Below are 25,472 nucleotides of genomic sequence, written 5' to 3' on the forward strand. Positions count from 1 at the left end.
CCGGAATCCGTGTACCCGCCTCCGAGTACTCCTCCTTCGTTCCTGGACTTCCTGGAGTTTCCTATCGGCCCTGGACGAAGAACGCTGAACGAACTCTGGAACTCGAAGACGCGCGTACAGGGTTGTACAAAACCCGAACCGTATGCAAGAAGACTCCTTCCAAGAAATCCAGCAAGCATCAAACACAGGCGAGAAAGGAGAAACCTGTGACAACCAGATTAACAGTATTCTCTCGATCTGGCTGCTGTACCAGTCTACTCCATGGCCTTTCCTACTATGCTTTTCACCTCTCGTCAAAGTCCTCAACTTTGCTGTCCATACACTCTTCAACCTTCCCCGCTTCACCTCCACCTCCCCATCCTGTCGTTACTTAGGCTGGTTATCTATGAGAAAGAGGGCAAAGTATAAACTCATTCTCATCATCTTCAAAGCTAAACACACAGACTTGCCCCAGCATACTGATCTCTAACATTTCACTCCCTAATCTCCCCCTCCCTCCGTGCGATCATCCCTTGCTCACATCCTTACCACCTCTTGTGCCCCTTGCACTCCCTCTCATTTCTGCTCCCTTCCTCTCCTCTCTCCCTTACTCTGGAATGCTCTTCCTTTCCCTCCCTGCACTACTCCCACTCTATCGCTATTTAAACCTAACCTCCTAGCTCTCCTCCTTTCTGAAGAACCACTTGCATAGCATTCTATGCTACCGCATCTCCCTGCTCCCGCCTACTACCTCTCTAAGACAACCCCACAGCACTTCTACCTCACCCATTTTTCCCAAAAAGTAGCACTTCCTTCACCATCCAGTTCCTTCATCATGCTCTACTGTCCTTGTTGCAGGTTCATGTTTCTAGCTCCCCTCTGCATCATCTGGTCTTATATCCACATGCTCTCACCAATTGTTAAGGACACTGGTCCTCCACTCGGTAAATCCATGTTAAAAAACTTTGTAAGCATGTTTGTGCCATAAATGCATTGGTTTCCCTGTCATTTTAATTAAATAAAAAAATAAACAAAGGCACAGGTAAAGCTCAGTCCAGAGGTCTCAGGAGTAGTTATCAGTGGTGTGCTTTGCAGTAAGCAAAAAATAGCTCAGTGCCCACCTTTGGTGGTGCCTGTGTCTTGGAGAATTAGAACATTATTACTTTGTGCACAGTCAAAGGCACTGCAAGTGCAACTGATGCTGACTGAGGTGTCTAGATTGTAGTCTGGGAAAAGTGAGTTTTATCAAAGGCTAGTCAATGGACAGGTATTCACTTTAATTTAAGCGCTGGGGTGGGTGGAGCCTACATTGATTCCTTATGCGAATTCAGGCTAACAATTGGTTACAGCTTAATCCAAGTTCACCAGAGGTAGGGCCCAAGAGAGAACCCACACTGTACTCCTAGCCTTCCTCTTCCCTTTGGGCTTCCCACACTGCATATGCTTTACCTTGGGGAATATATGGTACCAGGACTTTTCTTTCTCAAAACAGGTTAATGAAGTCTCCAAGGCTGCCTTTTTTCACCTTCTGAAAAGAGCCTTGCCTTTTATCCCCAAAGAATACTGGCAACAGGTTACAGCTACTTTAATAAACGTGTACATGTATTACGGCAACACATTATATGCTGGTCTTCTGAACAATCAAATTTCCAGGTCTCAAAAGATTCAAAATGCGGCATTATGCCTAATTTCTCAACTTCCCAATGCTATACCCATTAGACCTTTTCGGCAAAGACTACACTGGCTTCCGATCCAGCATAAAATAAAGTTTAAAATTCTCTGTTGGGTTTTTAAAAGCAAGACTTCTCAGGCTCCACTATCTCAGTGCGCTGCTGAACTGGCATCAACCAGCAAGGTATCTAAGATCGACACATAGCAACCACTCGGTGATGCCTAGTAGGCCCTGTCGGCCAGGGCCGATGGCCATTTTGCAGTATTGGCCCATGCTATGGAATAAACTTGCCATGAAGCTACACCACTTGATTGGGTCGTTCCGTTTAATTTAACTTCAGTATTGTAACACCTGCACCCTGATACAGGGTCTTCAGTCAGGTCCATTGGGATTTGCGCAAAAGAAAAAATTAAATCAATAAGGGGAGTGTGACTTTTGGGTTGAAACTTTAATACTGGAAAAGCACAAGGACATTACTGTGTTTTCACAAGCACATAGCAAAACGAATGTGGCAAAAATCAAAGTATTGATTACTGAAGCCATCATTTTTATAAATGAAATAGAGTCCTTGTTATCGATTTTAGAGGGGAAATGGTAAGCACAGCAAAATGTCAGTACGGCAACAAAACACTAATAAACAAAAACTGAAGGAGAAGACCCACTAAAGTCAGAACATATCTGCCTGGTTCAATCAACTTTACACTTTAATTCTAAAATGTGTTTTAAACCTATCATGCCAGTCTGTGAATTTATAATCCTATTGGATCTCCTTCAAGGATGCCCAGATGCCTCTCCAAGATGGGCATTGCAAAATTACTGTTTGAGCTAAAGTCTATACCCACCACAAGGATGCTGTAACTGTAAGCCAGGATCGAATTCAGGTGGGGAATGTAGATATAGCTAGAACAGGGGATTTGATGTACAGATACGTTTGCTCCCTTATTTGCAATTTACTTGGATGACTTTGCTGACACCGACTGTATCACCCTCACCTCACTGAGGACTCCAAGGACTGCCAGTGTGGGAGGTGAATGCAGTGAAAATTCAAATGTTCCTGCCAAGATCACCCAGATTGCTGCTGAGCCCTCTGTTATGTGGTATGAATTCTGTTTAAAGTACAAGCTCTGAATTGAACTATAACCTGCCGGTATAGGCCTCCAACTTGATATCTATGTTATGGATTCTAAATATGGTTTCATGGGGGTGACAGGGGAAACCAAGAGAGGGGGTCAAACTCTTCCAGAAACTATCAGAGCTTATTAGGGTTGCCAATTCTGGCCTTCAAGTCACTACTGGTACCCTTAATTATCCCTCTCAGAGTTTAGGCCCCAAAAGTGTCAACATGAATTCTGGGTACTAGAACCATAGACTGAAAATTCCCCCAAATATTTATGTACGGACAGAGGTATTGTCATAGAGTGTGCCGAATGGGGACATAAAACTAGTATTGGTACTAAACATACTATTTTTGTTATGTGCACAAAGAATAATGGGGGTTCAAGCAGGTCGAGTGTAGGGACTAATTCGTCAATAAAGAAACCAAAAGTCAGATTTGCTTCACAGTGATTTCCTTCTAAAGCCTTCTAGTGTGTTAAGGCTTCACACCCTACATTATGGAAACTCTCCATTTGTTGAGTGGAGAATAGTACAGTGAGGCTATGGAGAACGTATAGCCTTGTTTCGCAAACACGTTCTCTCATGGAAAATTACAGCAACTGAAAGAGTCTCTTACAAAGTCCCAGGGAGTGCGCTCGTCACGGTCATTGCTGAAATATCCAGTTGACGACCCTTGTCTTTGGGTTGTGGGTGTGCAAGATTGCCAAACCACTGTCTATTGAGTACAATAATAAACCCTCTGCAGCCGATGCGTCCCAGAACTGGAAAACTCTGAAGGTGCCTCCCCCGGAGGTCTATGCACCGGCTGAATCTTTCAGCACCGACTTCCTGTCCCAGGGTCTCAGGACATGGCCCAGAGTGCACTCTGTCTGATGATAAACTCCCTACTATAGGATCCTGGTCCATGACCCTCAGGTGAGTTTGCACTCGCTTGTACCTCCTCCCACTAGCTCTGAAATCTGCCCCTGGCCTGGACTAACCTAGTCTACCGGAACTGCCCTGTTTTTTCTCCTCATGTTGCCTCCTGGTATCCAAAGCAGTATCTTCCTCTTTAGCTTTTCTAACTCCTTTTACACTGACATAAATATCTTTGCTCTCCTTCTGCCTATTGGTCTCCTTTACTCCTGATGATTACTTTTCACCCACCTTCCTGCCCTCAGGCTCGCAAGATGGTACCAAATATCTCTTCTTCCTCCTCAAAGATCTCCCTTAGCCTTCAATGCTCTCCTCCAGATAGATGGTACCGAGTTTCTCTCCAACCTCCTCACAATTATCCCTCTTTCTCTGATGGTAACCTACTTCTCAACAATTCATGTCCTCAACATGGCAACTCCCCTCCTCCTCAAGTAAGCTTCTCCTTCTAACCTCTTGGTTTCACTTTGCACAACCTCCAAATCTCTCTCCCAGGTGACACTTCTACATCCTCTTCCGGACTCTCCCTCCAAATCTATCCTCTTGCTCTCCTCTTATTATTTATCTCTCTCGCCACTCTCTGCCAAACACCTTCCTCCAACTCACACTTACACTCCCCGCATTGCCAGACTGAACTGGGCAGCTTTTTATAGTAGGGTCTGTACTCCCCCTTGGTGGTGCTTAAGAATATGTGGGACACCTGTATATCAAGGGCTGGGCTGCTTTGTGAATCATGTGGTTTGAAAGGGAGTTTTCCTAAGGTTATATGGAGACCAACCATCATGTTGGAATTCAGAAAGGACATTAACATGTTTGGGTTTTCTTTGCCTCGCTCTTGAACCCCTGCTGCCATTGTCTGCTTTTTTTCTGGGTCCATCTGTTCCCTCAACATGTGAATGTGGAGTTAGAAAGTCCTTCAGTAAACATGGAAAGCTGTTTGTTACATTAACAATGCCTTAGTGGCAGGGCATTTTCAACTTTGCAATCCCTACAATGCTGGGGAGACTGGGAGGATAGTATTGGTTTGTTTTCTTCTTTGTGTAGTCCAAGTGGGTCCATTCATTATTGTTCCTGTGTTGGATGTTTGGGCCTGGCTAGGGGGCTGGAATGACTCTCTGACAGTGTCAACTTTGTGAGAAGGAGTTTCTTTAGGGAACTTGGTCATCCCCTCTCCTTGCGTCGTAACTGGTGTGTGAAGGGAGATGGGAGTGTGAGTGGCTATGCCTAACTCCCTTGGTAGTTTTGTATGTCCATATCAGCATTGGGGTTGTGAATGACCCTGTGACTACACTCACGACCTCTGACTTAGCAGAACTGAGTTGGAAGATACATCAGGAAATTTCCTTTAGGCACTCATCTAAGGTAGCATTAGATAGATGTAACCAATCACTATTTAGGGAACCCAGGATTTAGGGATGCAAAGCTTGGGAGGTAGAAGCCCAATGGAGACCAGAGTGGGACACCAATAGCGTATCCCCTCCATTTTGTCCAGATGGTACAATATACAATCAACACATTGAACAATCTGCTCCTATTAGGACTGAACAATCCACATTTTAATTGTTGAGAAGAATAAAAACCCTTGAACCGTCTCCCTGTTTGTGTGGATTATTAAGGCCATCTGTGAGACGTGATGTCATCATGGAATTGCTCAGGCCCCTTTAGAGATGCCACCCACAGGAGAAAGTCCACCTACTTGGATAGAGAATTTAGAATAGCACAAGAGCAGAAGCCAGTCTTGGATTCTCACCCCAGCAAGGTACGACAGAGAAGAACAAAGTCTCAGATCCGATCTTCTATGCATTGACTAATCTGGCATGCCCATCCATTTGACGATCCCCATGGGAAAGTGTTTACGAGTTCACAGTGCCTACAAGTACTGGGTCACGCAATTGAGTTCATGGTTGAGACAGATGCAACTGTAGACCTTCCAATGTCTGGGCCTTGCCGATCAGCAACCTTCCCCACTCTTCTCCAGTTCCAGTGGGGGGAGACAGTAGGCTGGTTTTGGGGGTATACCCTGTGGTTCCCTGAGCAGGACCCAGAGAGGGAAAGCACCTCCAAAGATGGCTGGAGCCCAACATGGGGATACAGCTCAGTTACTAAGGCTGCAACATCTTCTCGCAAGAGGACCTGGAGGATCTCATGGAGGGCTGGTGCAGTACATTCGCCAGGAGCAGTTGATGAAATGGCAATGACTGCGGGCTCTTGCAATGACATGGGTGAGCCAGAGGACCAATGTCAGCCCCAACTAGCCCTACATCCTTGGGGAGAACTTGAGTATGAGCCAGAGAATGGAGTTCCACACTGAACCATCAGTAGAGTCTAGTATGGAGTTGATAACATGGGCACCACAGAAAAGGGAGCACCACTGCCAGGATCCAGAAGAAAGGAAAGACCTGAAGCTGCACCTGATGAAGCCTGAGACTGAGTTTACTGATGGTTGACTTGACTGGGTTGGAGAGGAGGTAGGAGGACCCAACCCATGGAGTAGCCTGTGGAAGGAGCAATCGGGAGGCTAAAAGCTGGCAATTGGAAGATCCACCTGAAACCCGAAAAGACCTAATACCGTCAGGGAAAAATCTCCCCAGAAGAAACACTGAGATAGAGACCAGACCACTCTCCCTGCCGCAAGGGGGATCTCTGGGAGGGGGACGAGTCCTCCCAGGAAGTCATATAACTTAGGACAGCCCCCTTATAGCAATGACCCAAAAAAAGAGGACTTGGATCCCAAAGGAAAAGTAAAGGCAAAGCCAATGAAATGCTGCGTCTAGACTGTGGGTAAAGGGGGGCATAGTAGAACTATGCCCGTTGCCCAGATACCAGGAATCAGTCCTTGCCCCTGTAATGAAGCCAATACCACAGATGAGGCCAAAGAGAAGAACTGCCAACGGACGCTCCCACCATCGACATATATACGCCTGGGGTGATCTGAGTGGCAGCCTAGATCCATGGGGAGACAGTCTGGGCCCCGTACTCAGACAGCACCCACAACACAATAAGCCCAGAACATTTTTCTCCACGAAGCTCCCGGGCCGAGAACCTCAGGGATACCTGTTGTTACATGTGTATTGGGTGACGTACAACACAAAGAGGATTCCAATCCAAATGAGAAATATGATATGGAACATCAAAGTCCTCGTAGTGCTAAACCTTCCAGAGGCTCTATTATTGGGTGATAGGTTCCTCAGGTTCAGGGAATGGATGCAATCCTTGTTCATTCAGAATCAAGGCTGCAAAACGCCCATAACGTTTCACCAAAAGGTGTCACGCCCGCTAGTCCTCTGGGACTTGTCTTCCAGGTGGCAAGTGCGGGAGGATCACCTGAGTGAGGTGTCTTTGGGGCAGTGGGGGAGAGGTAGCCGATGGTGAGAAACGGTATTCCCCATTTATTTGTACATCTAAACCCTCCTATTTTGTAGGATCCGATGACCCAACCCGCCCCCTTTCTGCACAAACATCGGGACGAGGAAGAGAGCGACGGAGAGCAACAACACTAACTCTTATACATCATACTGGACATGACCCGCTAATCGGGTCAGGCAAAGTCAAGTACTTGACTCAAAGTCCATACTCCGGATTCCAATTAGCTCTACTCAAACGGATAAAAGGTGGAACCTAGAGACACACTCTGAGCAAGGTGGAACACAAGTGCTAGCAGAACCTCTGCGGCAAAGGCGAACCTACTGGAGCAGAGCGATGGACCAAGAGATGGGAGCAGCGGGCCGAAAACCCCAGAAGTTCCAAAAGGAGCGTGTTGCCTCCACCAGGCCGAAAAAAACTAATGGGGAAGGCCAGATCCCAATATCGAAGACTGCATTGTGTTTGAAGGACGCCAGCGACCCTCCCGGGTGAACGACAGAGTTGGGGAGGCAAAGCCAAGCCAGTGGTTTTAACCTTGACTCGTGAATTTGAAATCCAAAAAGCAAGAGAGAACCGCACACAGCCGAGAGACCGGTGTGTACTAAGAAATATTGAAGTTTGCAAAAATATATTGCAGGTGAAGGCTGCACGCGTGTGAATGAGTCGCAAGGAAAGGCAGACTTTAAAGCAAGAACAGCTGTGGTATCAGCAAAACTGAGTAATGGAGTGGTCAGGCGAAAAGGAGTAGCCCACTCAAAGGTCTCCATGAAAGGTACATTGTTTGAGGCGATAAAAGTAAAATAACAGTAAAAGCGAAAGTGAACGAAGTTAACCCCAAGAGAAGGGTAGAGGAAAAGGTGATCAATGATGAAATCTGAGTCAAAGTGGTCCTGCTGTGTTCTGTAAAAGAAGCCCCGCACATTTGAAAGTCTTCAACATCCTAAAAGCGGTCTGAGCCCGATTAAGGGAGTCCCAAAGTATAAAAGGCTTGAGGAAGGGAGCCCCGGCAACTCTTGTTGAACTGTGAAAGGTCTGAACCCGGCAGAGGGGGACCAACGTAGAACTGTGCAAGGTCTGAGCCCGGCACAGGGGTACCAACGTTGAACTGTGCAAGGTCTGAGCCCGACAGAGGGGAACCGGTGTGAACGTTTTGTTCGTTATTTGGGGAAGACTGGAACAGGAGCCTTTAACGTGGAAGACAGGCGGGCCTCGATTCACGTTCCGAACTGTTTCAGTGTTAAAGCCCAAGCCAGAGTGTGTCATCCTGCCTATAGAGACTGCCTTATTGCGTGCTGTCTACAAGTGGGGAGGAGAGCTGATTCAGCCACACTTGTTCTTTGACGCCGATTTTACTTTTATATACATACCTCCTTTACACCTTATTTGTGTATAAGAGATAGGGCAGGCATTAGGTTTTGTCAGCATAGCCCATTTTGATTTGACAGGCATGACCAAGACTGCTTTCTTTATTATTTGATGGTCGAGACGACTCCCATCCTAGTTAGAGGGCAACATAGGAGTTTTTCCAAACCCCACAAAGTTAATAAAGGTTTTACAAATTCTATCGCTTGTGTCAGTGTCATACTTGTGATACCATGCATCATCTACACCAGTAACCAAGCAAGCAGGTGCTATGCCTGTGGGCAAAGGGGTCATATTCTCCTATCATTATACCAAAAGACCTCCAAGTCAATTTCCACAGAGTAGCGAGAAAAAGTAAAGTTGCAGAGGAGAGATGGTCGCACATACCATCTGAGCAAAGGTAGCTAGCTAGTGGATAAAGGCGGGGGCTTTGGAGAAAGGGTGCAGGTAAGTGGCAGGGTCAGTCTCTTGACCCTTCTGGGTCGATAATGGAGAGATGGGTGGACCCCAGTCTCTGAGATCCTCCCTCATGTGCCATGCCTGTTGATAATAATGCCACCCTCTGTCACAAAATGCCTCTCAGTACTTTTCCTGGCCAGTGTACTTTTTCCTAATTTCCGGACCACAACTCCCAGAAGGCACCTGAGAGCTTTATCAGCCGTTTTTGACTTGGTTGATCACGAGCTGCTGATTGACCGACTTGTCACAATAGAGAAATGTGCAGATACTGCCACAAAGTGGTTCAGATCCTTTATCGAGCCTAGACAAGCAAGAGTAATTAAAAATGATAACCAATCTTCTCCTGTGCTTCTGACAGGCGGTGTACCACAGGGATCCTGTCTTTCTCCCCTATTGTTTAATGTTTATATCAAGTACTTAGGTGACCTGTTGGACAGTGTGGGTGTACAGTTCAATAATTATGCAGACAACAACCAGATTCTCCTTGAACTTTCGGGGGTCTATCCCAAACTTGTGGAACAGGTCAACCAAGTCTTCTCTGCAATCCAGTCCTGGATGGCGTGGAACTCTTTCGCTCTTAATAAGAAGACGGAGTTGCTTATCATTGGCATCAGTGTGAGGTTAAAGAAAATTGATCCCCTATACAGTAATTTCCTGATTGCGGGTAACATTATTCCTGTTGCCCAGCCCGTTAAAACGTCTGGAGTCTACCTAGACTCTCAATTAACATCCAACAAGCATGTGGCACAGTTGAGCTCATCATGCTCATATATGAATAAATTGCTGTGGCAGATGTAACCATATCTGAGCAAAACAGGGCAGTAGTGGCATCTGCCACTGTCAATGCAAAGCTTGACTACTGTAATAGTCCATTGGTTGTCACTTCACAGGCTAATATTAAGAAACTACAAACTTTGCACAATGGAGCGGTTCGTGCAGTGTGTGGGCTCAAGAAACGAGTGCATGTGTCGGAGGAACATCAGAGGTTACAATTACTCCCTGTGGAGTGGAGAGTACAGCTTAAGGCAAATTCTCTTGTTTACTAGTCCCTATCAGGCATTGAACCTCTGTATCTTTGCTCACGCATTCAAAGGCACCCATAAGATAAACTCTGCAGTCTAATAAGGATGCACTCTTGGCTTGTTCTCGTTTCCATCTAAAAAAGCTTGGAGGTGCCAGTTTTGATGTCTGCACATCAGTGCTGTGGAATGCACTGCCTATTTTGTTGAGGACACCATCCTTATCTCTCTTCAAGAAAGGCCTGACGACTTTCCTTTTTGATAAAGGTAAAGATTAAGGAGGCTGCAGTTTTAACAGATTAGATCTCATGTATGTTTTTTTGTTCCTGTCTGTCTTGTCAGCGTTTTGAGGCCTTTGGTAAGTGGTGCTATTCAAACTCCATTAAAAAAAAACATCACGCTCCAGCAGGGCCGACCGCACAACAGGAGCATGTTGGCCTGACTTCCTGCCTGCTCTGCCCACCTGATTTCCTGTCCCACCCCAGCGCTCATTGATTGGCTGGGACGGGACAAAAGGAAGTCAGGCAGCCAGGAGGGACATGAAGTCACAAAAGCATGCTCCTGTTATGCAGTGGCGAATTTAGTCGTTAAGTGCATGTTTTTACACCCAAGGCCCCTCACTCCTTTTCTCAGCCCCCAGGCCCCTTGAACCCCATTTCTCGGCCCCCTCGCACATCTTTTCTCTGCCCAGCACCCTTGAACCCCATTTCTCTTCCCCAGCACCCCCACACCTCTTTTCTCAGACCCCAGCCCCCTTGCACCTCTTTTCTAGGCTCCCATCCTCTTGCACCTCTTTTCTAGGCCTCCCATCCCCCTTGCACCTCTTTCATCTGTCCCCTACCCCATCGCACCTCTTTTCTCAGGCCCCAGCCCCCTTGAACCCCTCTTCTCAGGCCCCAGGCCCCTCGCAACTCTTTCATAGGACCCCATGCGCTACTTTTCTTGGACCCCAGCCCCCTTGCACCTCTTTCATCTGTCCCCTACCCCATCGCACCTCTTTTCTCAGGCCCCAGCCCCCTTGAACCCCTCTTCTCAGGCCCCAGGCCCCTCGCAACTCTTTCATAGGACCCCATGCGCTACTTTTCTAGGACCCCAGCCCCTTTGCACCTCGTTTCTCAGCCTCCAGCCCCCTTGCACCCTTCTTCTCAGGCCCCAGCCCCCATGCACTGTTTTCTAGGCCCCAGGCCCCTCGTACCACTCTTCTCAGGCCCCCCGCCCCCTTGAAACCCTCTACTTGGCCCCCAATATCCTTGCACTCCTTTTCTCGGGTCCCAGCCCCCCCCCCACACTCCTTTTCAAGCCATATTAATAAAGCAGAGTATTGTTGAAAGCCAAACAGGGGGTGAGAAGGAGAGATGATGAGAGAGCAAGTGAGTCGTGAATATTTGCCCAGGGTGTGGCAAGAGAGTTTGCAATCCTGGAGACTAGGGCAGTTATTTTCCCTGATTCATCGCCACCATCAAAAAGCCAAAGCAGGCGGTGCCAGCTTCCCTTTCATTGCTCCAAAACAATGGAATACCCTCCCAAATACCCTCAGGAATGAGACCTCTCTCTCACATGTCCTTCCGTAAAGCCCTCAAAACAAGGATCTTTAACTAGCTTTCACCACGCCGTTAGATACACCCAGATATCTGGTCCATAAGATTTTAGTTGTATCCGGTTCCCCTGTAACTCCTGAACTGGAGAGTCCCCCACCCTATTGCCACATTGCATGTTCAATTGCTACCTCTCTGGTATTAGGTTCACTGTAACCACGAACCACACACAGGCTGTCTTCCCAGGTTGCCTTTCCTTCTGTCTCCAGTAACTAAGTAAGCCTTGCTTGTAACAGCGCCACGATGCAAGAGGGCAGCTTTGTGCACTTTATAAATGTAAAACATAAAATAAAAATGGTGGCCCTGTGCTGCTTTGGATATTTTGGTTTCCAAGGAAAATTGCACTATAGATTGTTGGGTTTAAAAGGTGAGCACCTTTTAAAATTTGCCAGCGTAGTTATTGGAAAGAAGCAGCATGAAATAAATTGCCCACATTTTTAAACCATTATTTTGAACGTTTCCTTTGAGCAGAGTTCAAGTGCCAGCTCTGCCCCTGTGAACTCCGCCTCCTCGGAATTGCACCCTGACTCCAAACTCCGCCCCCACCCCAGCCGTTATGGGATTCCCCTTTACATTTTACCTTTTCACCACTGCCTTTACCCTAAACTCATGCCAGTGTTAACGTTCTGAGATTCTCAAACAGAACAAGTAATGTAAAGCTTGAACCGACACCCCAAAATATGATAAAATCTACACAGCCGTCTACCAGAGACGATTACCTCGAGTTTTCTCGCGCCTTAATTGAATTTAATTAACACCACATGTCTGGAGAAGAAAAGTCACACGTTATATGTGTTTTCTCTCTAAAAACCCTAGCTAAACATTTTACGGGGCCTTGAGAATGTGCTAAATGATGGTTAACCCCTCCGGTTCAGCATCAAGGCCAAATAAAGCACGCGTGTGCCGTGAATGCGCCCGCGGGGTTTAATAATCAATTTTCCATCTTGGTTTCTGCTGTCACATCACGGTATGTTACACATTTTAAAGCAGGCAAGTGAACAGGCATTACCGATGTTCAGTCCAGATTAGAGCAAGCAAGTTCACAAGGTTCACACTAATTAATAGCTTTACATCTTACATTTCTGCAACGGGAAACGGTTTCTGATTGGCTAAAGAACCGAAGTTACCATATGTTTTATTTATTGCACCCTGTAACGATTTGTCAGCATGATTCTTAACATGACCGAGCATTATAAAGTCAAGGAGGACGCGCATGCACACAGCGCAAGCATCTCACCTGGAAATGTTGTTGAAGCTGAGGAAAAGGTGTTCAAGGCACGGCAGCGTGTCCACATCTTTCTAGGAAGAAGCAGAGAAGCGTCAATTCCCCGTTTGAAAGGTCGCCGCTTTCCCTTTCCATGCTTGCCTGCACTGCACGTTCCCCACACACACCCCTTTCATTAGAGCGAGCAGGTTCGCCGCATCATAATTCTCTGCTGTCGTGCGCGCCGTGGCCCCATTCTTACAGGGGAGTGTTTCAATTCAGAAATGTGCTCTGCAGAGCAAGCTGCAGCAATTCCCAAGGTTGCGAGGGAGCGAGGGGGGGAGGAAAAGGAAGTAAAGGAGGGGGACGTTCTCAATCCAGGGAGATGCCGCCTGCAAAGGCAGCATCCAGGAAAGGTTTCAGGGTGCTGCCTCAGCATTTCAACTTCGGCGCTTGTCTGCTACTACCAGAATGTCCCCATTTAAATCAAATTTTACAGTCAGTGAATCTTTAACTTGAATATCAAATGTATTCAGTTTAGCTCATGGCAACGAAATTACTTTGATTGTTTTGGCGATATCTGCATTATGCCACTAAATAACACATGCAATGAATACAGCCAGAATGATAATTTGATGTATATAGCGCCAAGCACTTCATGCAAACTTACTACCAAGCGCTATAATAATCAGCATCACCCAGTGGTCGAATGGTAAAAAAACATAGTTGAACTGTGTTCCCTCGGCCCCTCTCCCTTTTCTGCCCACCCCCCATACTCTCCGTCAACCCTCCCCCTATTCAAACCCCATACCTGGGTCCTTCCTTTCCTCCACTCCACCCTGCCACATTGTGTTTTACAACAGTTCTTGTGAGACTGAACAAAACACAATATCACCATTAGTGTGTCATTGCCCCACTCTGTATGCACCTTCATGCAGCCTTGAAGATCACGATCAAGCTGGCCATTTTGGTTGCAAGGGAATGGGTTTTGTATCCCAAGCAGTCTATCGAAATAAATGGAAACATACAAAAACTACAACTCTAACAACTGTCTGCGCTTATCAGCATTTCAGGGTATGCCGACTTCCATTACTGCAACCATTACAGTAAGCAGGTGACAAGGTAAAAAAAAATTAAAAGCGCTGTCAGCACCGCCCCACGTTAGTGGGCGGAACGGACGCCGCAGAATACAAGGGAGTCGGTGGCGCACACAGAAGTGCGGTAAAGGTAAGTCGGGTGGTGGGAGTATTGCAGGTGGAAAAGTGATCTGATCAATGCGCAGTTACGGGCGGCGCAATGATGATATAGATTCAAATAAATAAGCATCTCCCAGTACCTGAGAGATAACGCAGTGCAATGTGGCACTGGCTTGATATCAGCAGGTTCGAGCTCCAGTAAGGATGAAGTAAAAAATAAAAATGTTTTCAAAAAAGTTACCATCCTGGAAAGGTATTCTGGGTCGCATTAAGTAAGTGAACAACGACGGGTTGCCCTGAAAAGCAAGGGAACGTCGTACCCTTTAGTTTCTGCCCACTTTGACCGGTTCCATGTGATAATATCGCTGCAAAAATATCGCCATACAAAAATGTCGCCATATTTTTGCGGCGATATTACCCCATGGAACCTGCGGGGGACACCCCCATATATTTTAAAAGGGAGCGGGGGGACACCCCCGCAACCCCCCCATCCATTTACCCCATAAATTATCCCCACCAAAAATATCGCCTATGGCCGTTCCCGACGACCATATGTACGGCGATGTTTTTGGTGGAGATAATATTACCTGATACCCTTTGACCCCTGGTGTCACCATTATCAACATCAGGAGGACCGAGATCTCTGGTTCCCAAGGAGAGCATAGCGCTTCAGCTAGCCGCAGAAATGGCACATAGAAAAACATACACAAGTGTGATGAAATTATTACTGCTATAGATGATTACAGGGATGAGTAGTGGCTAAACCACCTACTAAGCACCACACCACTACTAAACCAGCAGTGATCCCAATCATACATGAAAGGCTGTATCTTCAGGAGGACTGTGAGTTGATGTCAGCAGCAACCCAAACAACTTAAGTACAATGGCTCCAAAACACAAGAATGTTCATTCAAGTTTCTATAAAAATATTGATTTTAATCAAATAATGCAATGCAATCATCTAACTAAAAACACTAGTAAAACACCTCTGTAAAGAAACCACAGACCATTTAGACTGTTGTACAATGGCTTTCTGGCTAGATGAGCAGGGATGTGCAGGCACAATGTCAATGTTCAAGAATGTCTTAGAGGAAATGGGCAGAGAAGGGGGCGCTTACAAGTCACTATGGTCCCAAAGATGGACCAGGGCGACCGGGTCTCTTCATAGTACCTTATTCTTGTCTTCGGGGGATTGACAACATGAACCAGGCTTGTAGGAGCTACCCAAGGTGGTGCTTCAGTGTCAGGTTGGTATGTTGATCGACTGGATCCAACAAGCAGTGTGGTCCAAGCATCAACAGCACGTGGCATAAAGAAGCCTGGAACAGGCAGGTGATGTCCAGGTCATTGTAGCTCTCAAACGGTTCAGTGATGGAATCAGAGCTTAGTCCTTGACTTTTGGGTTGCTGGGAGTCCCAATCCAGGGTATCCGGGCACAAGGTGAGTCCTTTTGTTCTGCACTCCCACTCCAGGGAGCTTGGCTGGCACCTAAAGGGAATCCTTCACTCACCTACAGTGAACAGGAGCATGGTTCCAGTGAAGCTAGCAGAGAGGCCTTTGTCCAGCAGCAGGCACCCCCACTGTTCTCTGGGGATTGTTAGTGGACAGAGCCCTCTTATGCCTTAAGTGTCTTCTGTCTGCACCTCTATGGCACAGGACTTTGGAATGGAAAGCAATCACAAGAGATGCAAAAACGGTATCCTTCTTCTCTTGATGGTCCAAAATGTTTCAAAGGATGGGGGCTACCCCTATCCCTCTAAGGGCAAAATGCCACAGGGGATTGGTCCAATGCAAACCTGCTGTAAGAGGTCCAATCCCTGTTGTTTAACAAGTGCCCTTTGCATTATGACATCACACCCAGGTTACATTGCCCTACAGGAAATGGAGGGGCCAGGAAAAGCAAGAGAACCTTAACAGAAAACACAAGATGTTGGGACCTTTCTCCATGCCTGCATTCTGTCTCTGGCTATTCTAACGCTTCCACTTCCCATGCTGGCTGGCTTCAAAAGGACTCCAGTGATCAACACACTGGTGCAAGGCTGGCTTTGTTAGTGCTGCATCTGAAGCACTGTTCCCAAGAGACCTCCTAGGGGGACGTTTCTATGCCCTGGGGGGAATGTGTTACCCTTCCTGCTGGAGCATCACAGGGGAACCATTTTGTCCACTGTTCCACATGGCAGCTGGGGAGACAGACAGCCAAGACTCCAATATATACCAGTCCTGTCATTGTTAGGCCCCGTTCACAGTGCAGATAATGGTGGGATACCAAATTGCTGTGGCTGTATAATTGTGTGCACTTAGCAGTCACCATTGCAAAACCAGGCACTGCTTATATATGAAGATTTACATGCCACCAGACTGACCAAGGCATACAATTATTCTAATTTAGATCAGAGGGGCTGAAGATAAAAAAAAGCCACCTCAGCCTGCAGGGACTTTTTGTTACCGCAGCTGTCAGGGATGCATACGTGACCTTTGAACTTGCTATGTGCCACTGCACAGTCTGTAGGTGTCAAAGGACTGTTTACAGCAAAGTCAAATGTGAACTATACCTTTGGCATGAAGCATTTATGAAAGGGGGGCCTGATCAGTTAGCCCCCCATCAGAAAAAGAATATTCTCCATAATTGTCTTGAATAAAAATCAAAAAGGCCAGGTCTTTCACACCCTCGCAAATGGCAAACCATTGCAACAAGGTAAAACAGTACTTTATGCTTACATTCTAAAAAGATAAACCAGCATAAGAATGTTAACATCTTAAAATCAGGAGGAAGGATAGCTCATATATAATTATAATAATTGTGTAGAGATGAGGATAGTAATGACGAACTTCGAGTCAATCTTCTTTTGCAATTAGGCGCCTTCTAAAACAAGCAAAAGAAAACATGAAGTATTGCTTTTTCGCCATGGAACGGTTACTCTGCCTATCCACTTTACGCCTGATCAATAAAATAAATCTTCTAGTGGCCTTCCCATATGGGGGGTGGTGGGGGGAGGGGGTAGGATTTCTCATTGAAGCTATAAAAAAATAGGTTCGGGACAGTTATATGAAACATTGACTCAAATATCATGTTATGTTTCTTTCACTTATTCCATTCATGGTGTGATCAAATGACACAGACACCACCTTTCTACTCCTAGTTAGTCTGTCTTGGGTCCATTCACTTTCCCATTTACCCCTTTGTTTGGCAGTCAAGTGATTTCACAAAGTTTACCAGAATATATTTGGGGTTATAGTATGTGTCAGAGAGTATTGCACTTCACTGATCCTGTCCAACAAGGCCAAAACATGCCTGGGGGTTGCCTGTGTCTCTATGCAGAGGGAACATGATTTAGCAGTTTGAGCTGCACTGCTCCCATTTGACTGAGATGCATATGGCTGATCCAGTTATGCAGTGGTGAGACAGATTAAAAACAGTGTCATGAAAGGTTGCCCAGAGTACTGCCTATGGTAACATTTCATACAAAACCTGCCACCCATCGTTACACTTGGTTCTAACAGAACTGTGGCATCTCAAGTTATGTGTGTAGTCCTTCTGTCGCTGCGGCTGGATACAAGCTTCACCTCGTTTTTACAGCTTCATTTGGTAGCTCGAGGAAATTACAGGCGATCATGGTTAGGGCCGAGTCCATGCAGCTGTCGCCATGCCAGTTGGTAATGTTCAGAACTATGCACATTATGGTGAAGTGCCTCCACCTATTATAAAAAGTGCAATAGGACCCCAACATTAAACTTCGATTAAATAATCCGTGTATATGGACCACAATAATGGCAATAGTCGGGTTCTATTTTTAAAAAAATGTTTCATACTTCTCTGCAATTTTAAAAATATATTGTTGTAATCCAGAAACTTATTTACAACACAACGATGGATCCAAAAAAGCTATTTTCCAGTCTTTGATTCTCGGTAAGGTGCACTAGCAGGTGGACCATTTCCCCGACTAACACCCATCATAAACAAATTAAATGGACCCATCATACTTTAGACCTCTCGCCTCCGAATTATGCTCATCACCGATTTCCCACTGCCTTGACACAAGACTTCATCGATTTCCACCTATTCTCACCTGGAACATATTAAGATATCTACAGGCCGATTCATGGAATAATTAGCGCGGCGCAAGTGGGCAAAAACGTGCGAATCGCAGTGGAATAGCGAAAATCGCATTGCAATTGCGAAAATCGCACGAAAAGCAGCGCACGTCGATTCATGGAAGGCCGTGCGCGAGAAAACCAGCGTATGTGCGATAAAAAAGTGCGCGGCGCACGTTGGCGCACAGGCCATCTAACAGCGTGCGCCAGGTCACAGCGAAAATCGCACAGGCCACAGCGAAATTCGCACATAGCGCGGCGCACGCAACAAAAGTAGGCGGAACACGGGCGTAACACTCGGAATGGGGAACAACTTGCCAAAACGTGGGCGTCACGGGGGAAGTACAGGGCACAAGTGCGCGGAACGCCCACACGCTCGCCTACAACACGTATTCATGGAATAGAATAGGGGAAAAAAGCGCACGCTCAAACCAGCGCACAGGCACAAACACGACCGCCACAAGAAAGCAGGCGGTAGCGTCTCTGCGGCTGTAAGAAATGTGCGCCAAAAGGTGCGCCAACAAATAGCACCTATATACTGCCATGATGAATGTCCCATAGTGTGGCCCTCCAGGAAAAATGACGTGCAAAGGGGTACCCACAAACACGGACACCCGCTGACAAAAAATACGTGTGCGTGTATACCGGGGTGCGCGGGAAGTCTAACACGCGATTTCAGCAGGGTACGTGCATCACAGGGGTTCGCGTGAAGTTATTCACGCGATCGGGCCTGGGGGAGCGGGCTACGTGTATTTCAGGGGTTCGCGTGAAGTATCTCACGCGATCGGGCCTGGGGGAGCGTGCTACGTGTATTTCAGGGGTTCACATGAAGTTTCACACGCGATCGGGTCTGGGGGAGCGGGCTACGTGTATTTCAGGGGTTCGCGTGAAGTATCTCACGCGATCGGGCCTGGGGGAGCGTGCTACGTGTATTTCAGGGGTTCGCGTGAAGTTTCACACGCGATCGGGTCTGGGGGAGCGGGCTACGTGTATTTCAGGGGTTCGCGTGAAGTATCTCACGCGATCGGGCCTGGGGGAGCGTGCTACATGTATTTCAGGGGTTCGCGTGAAGTTTCACACGCGATCGGGCCTGGGGGAGCGGGCTACGTGTATTACAGGGGTTCGCGTGAAGTCCCTCACGCGATCGGGCCTGGGGGAGCGTGCTACGTGTATTTCAGGGGTTCGCGTGAAGTTTCACACGCGATCGGGTCTGGGGGAGCGGGCTACGTGTATTACAGGGGTTCGCGTGAAGTTCCTCATGCGATCAGGCCTGGGGGAGCGTGCTACGTGTATTTCAGGGGTTCGCGTGAAGTTTCACACGCGATCGGGTCTGGGGGAGCGGGCTACGTGTATTACAGGGGTTCGCGTGAAGTTCCTCACGCGATCGGGCCTGGGGGAGCGGCCTACGTGTATGCGGGAAGTTCCACACGCGAATAGCCTGGGCGCGTGTATTTGAGGGGTGCGCGGGAAGTTCCACACGCGAATAGCCTGGGCGCGTGTATTTGAGGGGTGCGCAGGAAGTTCCACACGCGAATAGCCTGGGCGCGTGTATTTCAGGGGTGCGCGGGAAGTTCCACACGCGAATAGCCTGGGCGTGTGTATTTCAGGGGTGCGCGGGAAGTTCCACACGCGAATAGCCTGGGTGCGCGTGTATTTCAGGGGTGCGCGGGGAGTTCCACACGCGAATAGCCTGGGTGCGTGTATTTCAGGGGTGCGGGGGAAGTTCCACACGCGAATAGCCTGGGCGCGTGTATTTCAGGGGTGCGCGGGAAGTTCCACACGCGAATAGCCTGGGTGCGCGTGTATTTCAGGGGTGCGCGTGGAGTTCCACACGCGAATAGCCTGGGTGCGTGTATTTCAAGGGTGCGCGGGAAGTTCCACACGCGAATAGCCTGGGCGTGTGTATTTCAGGGGTGCGCGGGAAGTTCCACACGCGAATAGCCTGGGTGCGCGTGTATTTCAGGGGTGCGCGGGGAGTTCCACACGCGAATAGCCTGGGTGCGTGTATTTCAGGGGTGCGCGGGAAGTTCCACACGCGAATAGCCTGGGCGCGTGTATTTCAGGGGTGCGCGGGAAGTTCCACATGTGATTTGACAGTGTGGGTCCTCCCAGGTGTACCCTGTACACCCTCCACGGCCCCTGCAGGCAGCCCACACCACAGGGGACTACCCTGCATCCCTGGTCATGTCCCGCAGGCAGCCCACCCAACATGGGCATGCCCCCCAGCAAAGGCACATGTCTCCTTGAACTAATGAACACCAACTCATGTCCCCTTGCACCCCCACACCCCAGCCACCAGGGGCACCCTCCACCAGGCCCCCACTCATGTCTCCCACCACCACCACCCCCCAGCCACCAGGGGCACCCTCCACCAGGCCCCCACTCATGTCTCCCACCACCCCCACACCCCAGCCACCAGGGGCACCCTCCACCAGGCCCCCACTCATGTCTCCCACCACCCCCACACCCCAGCAGTGCAGGGGCACCGTCAACCAGGCCCCCACTCATGTCTCCCACCACCCCCACACCCCAGCCACCAGGGGCACCCTCCACCAGGCCCCCACTCATGTCTCCCACCACCCCCACACCCCAGCCGTGCAGGGGCACCGTCAACCAGGCCCCCACTCATGTCTCCCACCACCCCCACACCCCAGCCACCAGGGGCACCCTCCACCAGGCCCCCACTCATGTCTCCCACCACCCCCACCCCCCAGCAGTGCAGGGGCAGCCTCCCCCACTCATGTCACCCTCCACCCCCACCCCCCAGCCACCAGGGTCACCCTCCACCAGGCCCCCACTCATGTCTCCCACCACTACCAACTGTGCAGTGTTGGCGCCATGTAGAGTTGTAGGTGCACTGCTGCCAACATGGACCCCATCTCCAGACTAGAGGTCCTTGTGTGGACATGAGGAAGGGACCTGCAAATTGGGAGGTAGACACAGAAGAAGAGTTACACATCAATGCAACATGCAGTGTACAACACAACAGCAATATGCACTAGGAATGTATACACAGTATTGACTACAGACAGCCCACACAGCTCATGGGAGTCCAACGTCACTGTGTAATTCACTGTCACTTGGGCACACCCTTTGCAAGCCCATGGAAACGGGAAGCAGGAGGGGTGTGTGTGACTCAAACCCAAGCATCTGAACCAAATACATTACAAGCCTGCATGTGCCCAGCCACAATGCAGCGTATGCCCACAGGAACCACGGAAGCCAACAGATCGTCCCAAAAAAATTGGGAATAAAAGAAATAAAAATAAAAATAAGAAACAATCAAAAATGGCCATTGATGGGCCCGGGGGGGTTGGGGAGGCCACCCAGGAGGTCCGAGGACAGGATGCACACCAGAACCCACCTGCGTGGATCCTGGGAAGATAAAACACCTCCATGGGCTCATGGCCCACACGGCTACCCTATTGTGGGAGTATCACTGCTGTCGCTATTATCACCCTGTGCAGCTGCATCCGGAGGTGGTTGCACTATGGGAGGCAGCCCACGCAAGGCCCTAGTCTGTTCCTCCATGGCTGCAAGCATGCGGGTGTGGTAGGTCTGGTTCTGGAGGATGAGTGTGCGGAGGTCCCCATGCAACAACTCACGGGATGCCCGGACCTCCGCCCTCGTTGCCTGCATCTCAGCTGAGAGCGTACGGGTGAGACGCTCCAGCTGCTGTTCTGTCCTTTGGTGTGTTGAAGCCTCAAGCTCAACAAGAGTCGTCCTGAGGTGAAGGAGCTCCTGCCTCAGGGCTTCCCTGTGGCCCTGGGACTCAATGGAGATGGCCTCCTGCAGAGTCGCCAGTGCCACCCGCCTGTCCCTGTTGGACCCCAACATGTCCTCCCTGTGTGACTGGCAGATGGAGTCGGTTGCCTGCTCTAGTCGCTCCATCAGCCTTTCTGGGGGGACAATGGAAGTGGCCACCCTATCCATGGCCTGAGCCATCATCTCGGATGATGCAGCCTGTTGGGTTGCCATACCGTAGGTGGGTGGGACAGAACAGAATCCCTCCCTGGAACACTCACCTGCGACGGCACGTAGGTCTCATCCGAATCAACACCTGAGTACAGCTCGGGGGAGGTGCAGCCAGAGACACCCCTTGAGAGCACGACCTGCAGCACTTGTGGGTTCTCCCCCACCACCACACCACGTCCCTCACTGGTGATTGGTCGGCCCTCGGACCCCTCCTGGGTCTGCACCATCTCCACAACCCCAGCAGTATCAGGTGCGTCTTCCCCTGCAAAGACATGAAAACAAAGAAATGGAAACAGGCATTAGCACCATGGCACACAATGAGGGCTGAGAAGCAAGAGAACCAGTACTTGATTGACACATGTCCCACATGACTGAAACCCTCCCATGCATGCACCCTCACTGCGTATGAAGTGCAGGCAAATGGCACACACTGATGACACCAAGATGGAAGATGAACACATTTTCTGCATGCTGCCTGGCAGTGGCATCACACATTGGCCTGTGATTGCCAGGTGAAACACACATGCCATCACACAGATGGCATGTACCATTGCTATTGAGTGAAGATGGAGAGGAGGGCAGCACCTATTCATTCAGTCCAGTTCCCGCATGTAATTGCTTTTCTAATTCTAACAGGTCAGATTTTTCACCTGGAGCTGCCAGTCTGAAATGGTCCAATTGCACAGGGACATGTGTGTACAAATGATATCCAGGTAACAAAGTCACTCCACTTTACCATACCCATGTCAGACATGTGACTAGTGGACAGCGACATGCCTAGTGAAAGTGGTGGAATGCAAACAAACTGACTGAATGAACAGTGAAAAATAAGCAAATATGTTGTGGCAAGGTGACACTTCAAGGGCAACTGGCGTGCAGTTGGGCTAGATGTCTACTGTTGGCAGAAGGGATACTGCTATGGCCAAATGCAGCTGCGCAGGAAGTATTGCATGAAGCACATGGCTGACCCATACGACTCAGGCGCACACACTCTCACCTGGCACACAAACAGAAGCCCTCACACACACACCATGCACATGTATGACACACACATGCATGTGCACTCACCGGACAATGCCTCGTAATCAGCCAGATCTCCCACGCCTTGGATCTGTTCCTCCGTGACGTAGGTCCCAGCGACTGACTCATGTGGAGTGAGTTCCATGTCTACTACTGGAGACCCACCTCCAGTCACTAGAGTTGCGGCATGACTTGAGGCCAGCTTACTCTTTGCCCTGCGCTTTAGGTCATTCCAGCGCTTATAGCAATCATTGGCTGTGCGCCTCACGATTCCAAGGGCACTTACGATGTCCGCAACGGTCTGCCAGTGTGCCTGGCGTTGTGCAGGTGTGGTCTTGGATCCTGCAACAATGACCATCTCGTTGTCATGTCCGGACACATACTCGACAAGTGCATTCAGTTCGTCATCCGTGAAGCTGGGCTTCCTGGACGGGCCGGACTGTGTAGCCGTGTCTGGGGCATCAGCCTGTGCCGGACGAGCACTCTTCCTCTTCCGCTTGGAAGGTGGTGGTGATCCTGAGTGTCCTGCGCCGCTCTGGACACTAGGGGCAGGAGCCCTGGTGGACTCTGTATCAGGAGTGTGGGATTGCACACTCAGCATGGGAGTTGGTGCAGGCATTGGCTCTAGTGTGATGGTGTCAGGGGGAATGTCAGCAGCATGGACTAGGACCGACACTGTCCTGGCTGGGTGTGTGAGGGCTGGGGTGGATGGAGCCGCAGCTGCCCCTGCAGCCTCTCCGCCCTGCCTCCTTGGTGCAGCAGATGACCTTGCTGCCCCAGAGGGTGACCCTGCACTGCTGGGGGGTGGGGGTGCAGGGGGACATGAGTGGGGGCCTGGTGGAGGTTGACCCTGCACTGCTGGGGGGTGGGGGTGGTGGGAGACATGAGTGGGGGCCTGGTGGAGGGTGACCCTGCACTGCTGGGGGGTGGGGGTGCAGGGGGACATGAGTGGGGGCCTGGTGGAGGGTGACCCTGCACTGCTGGGGGGTGGGGGTGCAGGGGGACATGAGTGGGGGCCTGGTGGAGGTTGACCCTGCACTGCTGGGGGGTGGGGGTGGTGGGAGACATGAGTGGGGGCCTGGTGGAGGGTGACCCTGCACTGCTGGGGGGTGGGGGTGCAGGGGGACATGAGTGGGGGCCTGGTGGAGGTTGACCCTGCACTGCTGGGGGGTGGGGGTGGTGGGAGACATGAGTGGGGGCCTGGTGGAGGGTGACCCTGCACTGCTGGGGGGTGGGGGTGGTGGGAGACATGAGTGGGGGCCTGGTGGGGGCTGCCCATGGTGGCAGGGGGGTGGGGGTGGTGGGAGACATGAGTGGGGGCCTGGTGGAGGGTGCCCCTGCACTGCTGGGGGGTGGGGGTGGTGGGAGACATGAGTGGGGGCCCGGTGGAGGTTGACCCTGCACTGCTGGGGGGTGGGGGTGCAGGGGGACATGAGTGGGGGCCTGGTGGGGGCTGCCCATGGTGGCAGGGGGGTGGGGGTGGTGGGAGACATGAGTGGGGGCCTGGTGGAGGGTGCCCCTGCACTGCTGGGGGGTGGGGGTGGTGGGAGACATGAGTGGGGGCCTGGTGGAGGGTGACCCTGCACTGCTGGGGGCTGGGGGTGCAGGGGGACATGAGCAGGTGTGCAGGGTAGTCCCCTGTTTTGTGGGCTGCCTGCTGGGGCCGTGGAGGGTGTACAGGGAACACCTGTGAGGACCCACCCAGCCTAATTGCGTGTGATAATTCCCGCACACCCCTGTAATACACGTACCTGGCCAAATCGCATGTGAGAATTCCTGCGCACCCCTGTAATACACGTACCCAGCCGAATCGCGTGTAGAACTTCCCGTGTACCCCTGTAATACACATACCCAGCCAAATCGCGTGTGATAATTCCCACGTACCCCTGTAATACACGTACCCTGGCCAATCGCGTGTAGTACTTCCCACGCACCCCTGTAATACACGTACCAAGCCAAATCGCGTCTGATCATTACCACGCACCCCTGTAATACACGTACCAAGCCAAATTGCATGTGATCATTCCCGCGCACCCCTGTAATACACGTACCCAGCCGATTTGCGTGTAGAACTTCCCGTGTACCCCTGTAATACACGTACCCAGCCAAATCGCGTGTGATCATTCCCGCGCACCCCTGTAATACACGTACCCAGCCGATTTGCGTGTAGAACTTCCCGTGTACCCCTGTAATACACGTACCCAGCCAAATCGCGTGTGATAATTCCCACGTACCCCTGTAATACTTGTACCCTGGCTAATCGCGTGTATAACTTCACGCGTACCCCTGTATTACACGTGCCCTGGCTAATCGCATGTAAGACTTCCCGCGTACCCCTGTAATACACGTTCCCTGGACAATCGCGTGTTGAACTTACCGCGTACCCCTGTAATACACGTTCCCTGGACAATCGCGTGTTGAACTTCCCGCGTACCCCTGTAATACACGTTCCCTGGACTATCGCGTGTTGAACTTCCCGCGCACCCCTGAAATACACGTACCCTGGCA

The 25,472-nt window shown here is 49.9% G+C and overlaps 1 protein-coding gene across 1 annotated transcript in view; it reads right to left on the reverse strand.

Moving 5' to 3' along the window:
* LRRC49 (leucine rich repeat containing 49) overlaps window positions 1-25,472 on the reverse strand; it is a 1,414,487-nt gene that overhangs the window by 673,864 nt on the left and 715,151 nt on the right. Inside the window, exon 9 of the mRNA XM_069624757.1 lies at window positions 12,715-12,776. Coding sequence (XP_069480858.1) covers window positions 12,715-12,776 — 62 coding nt within the window. The remainder of the gene's footprint in view (window positions 1-12,714; window positions 12,777-25,472) is intronic.

This window comes from Ambystoma mexicanum, chromosome 11, assembly GCF_040938575.1.
Source record: "Ambystoma mexicanum isolate Mex_15411 chromosome 11, UKY_AmexF1_1, whole genome shotgun sequence".
In the NCBI taxonomy this organism is placed as follows: Eukaryota; Metazoa; Chordata; class Amphibia; order Caudata; family Ambystomatidae; genus Ambystoma; species Ambystoma mexicanum.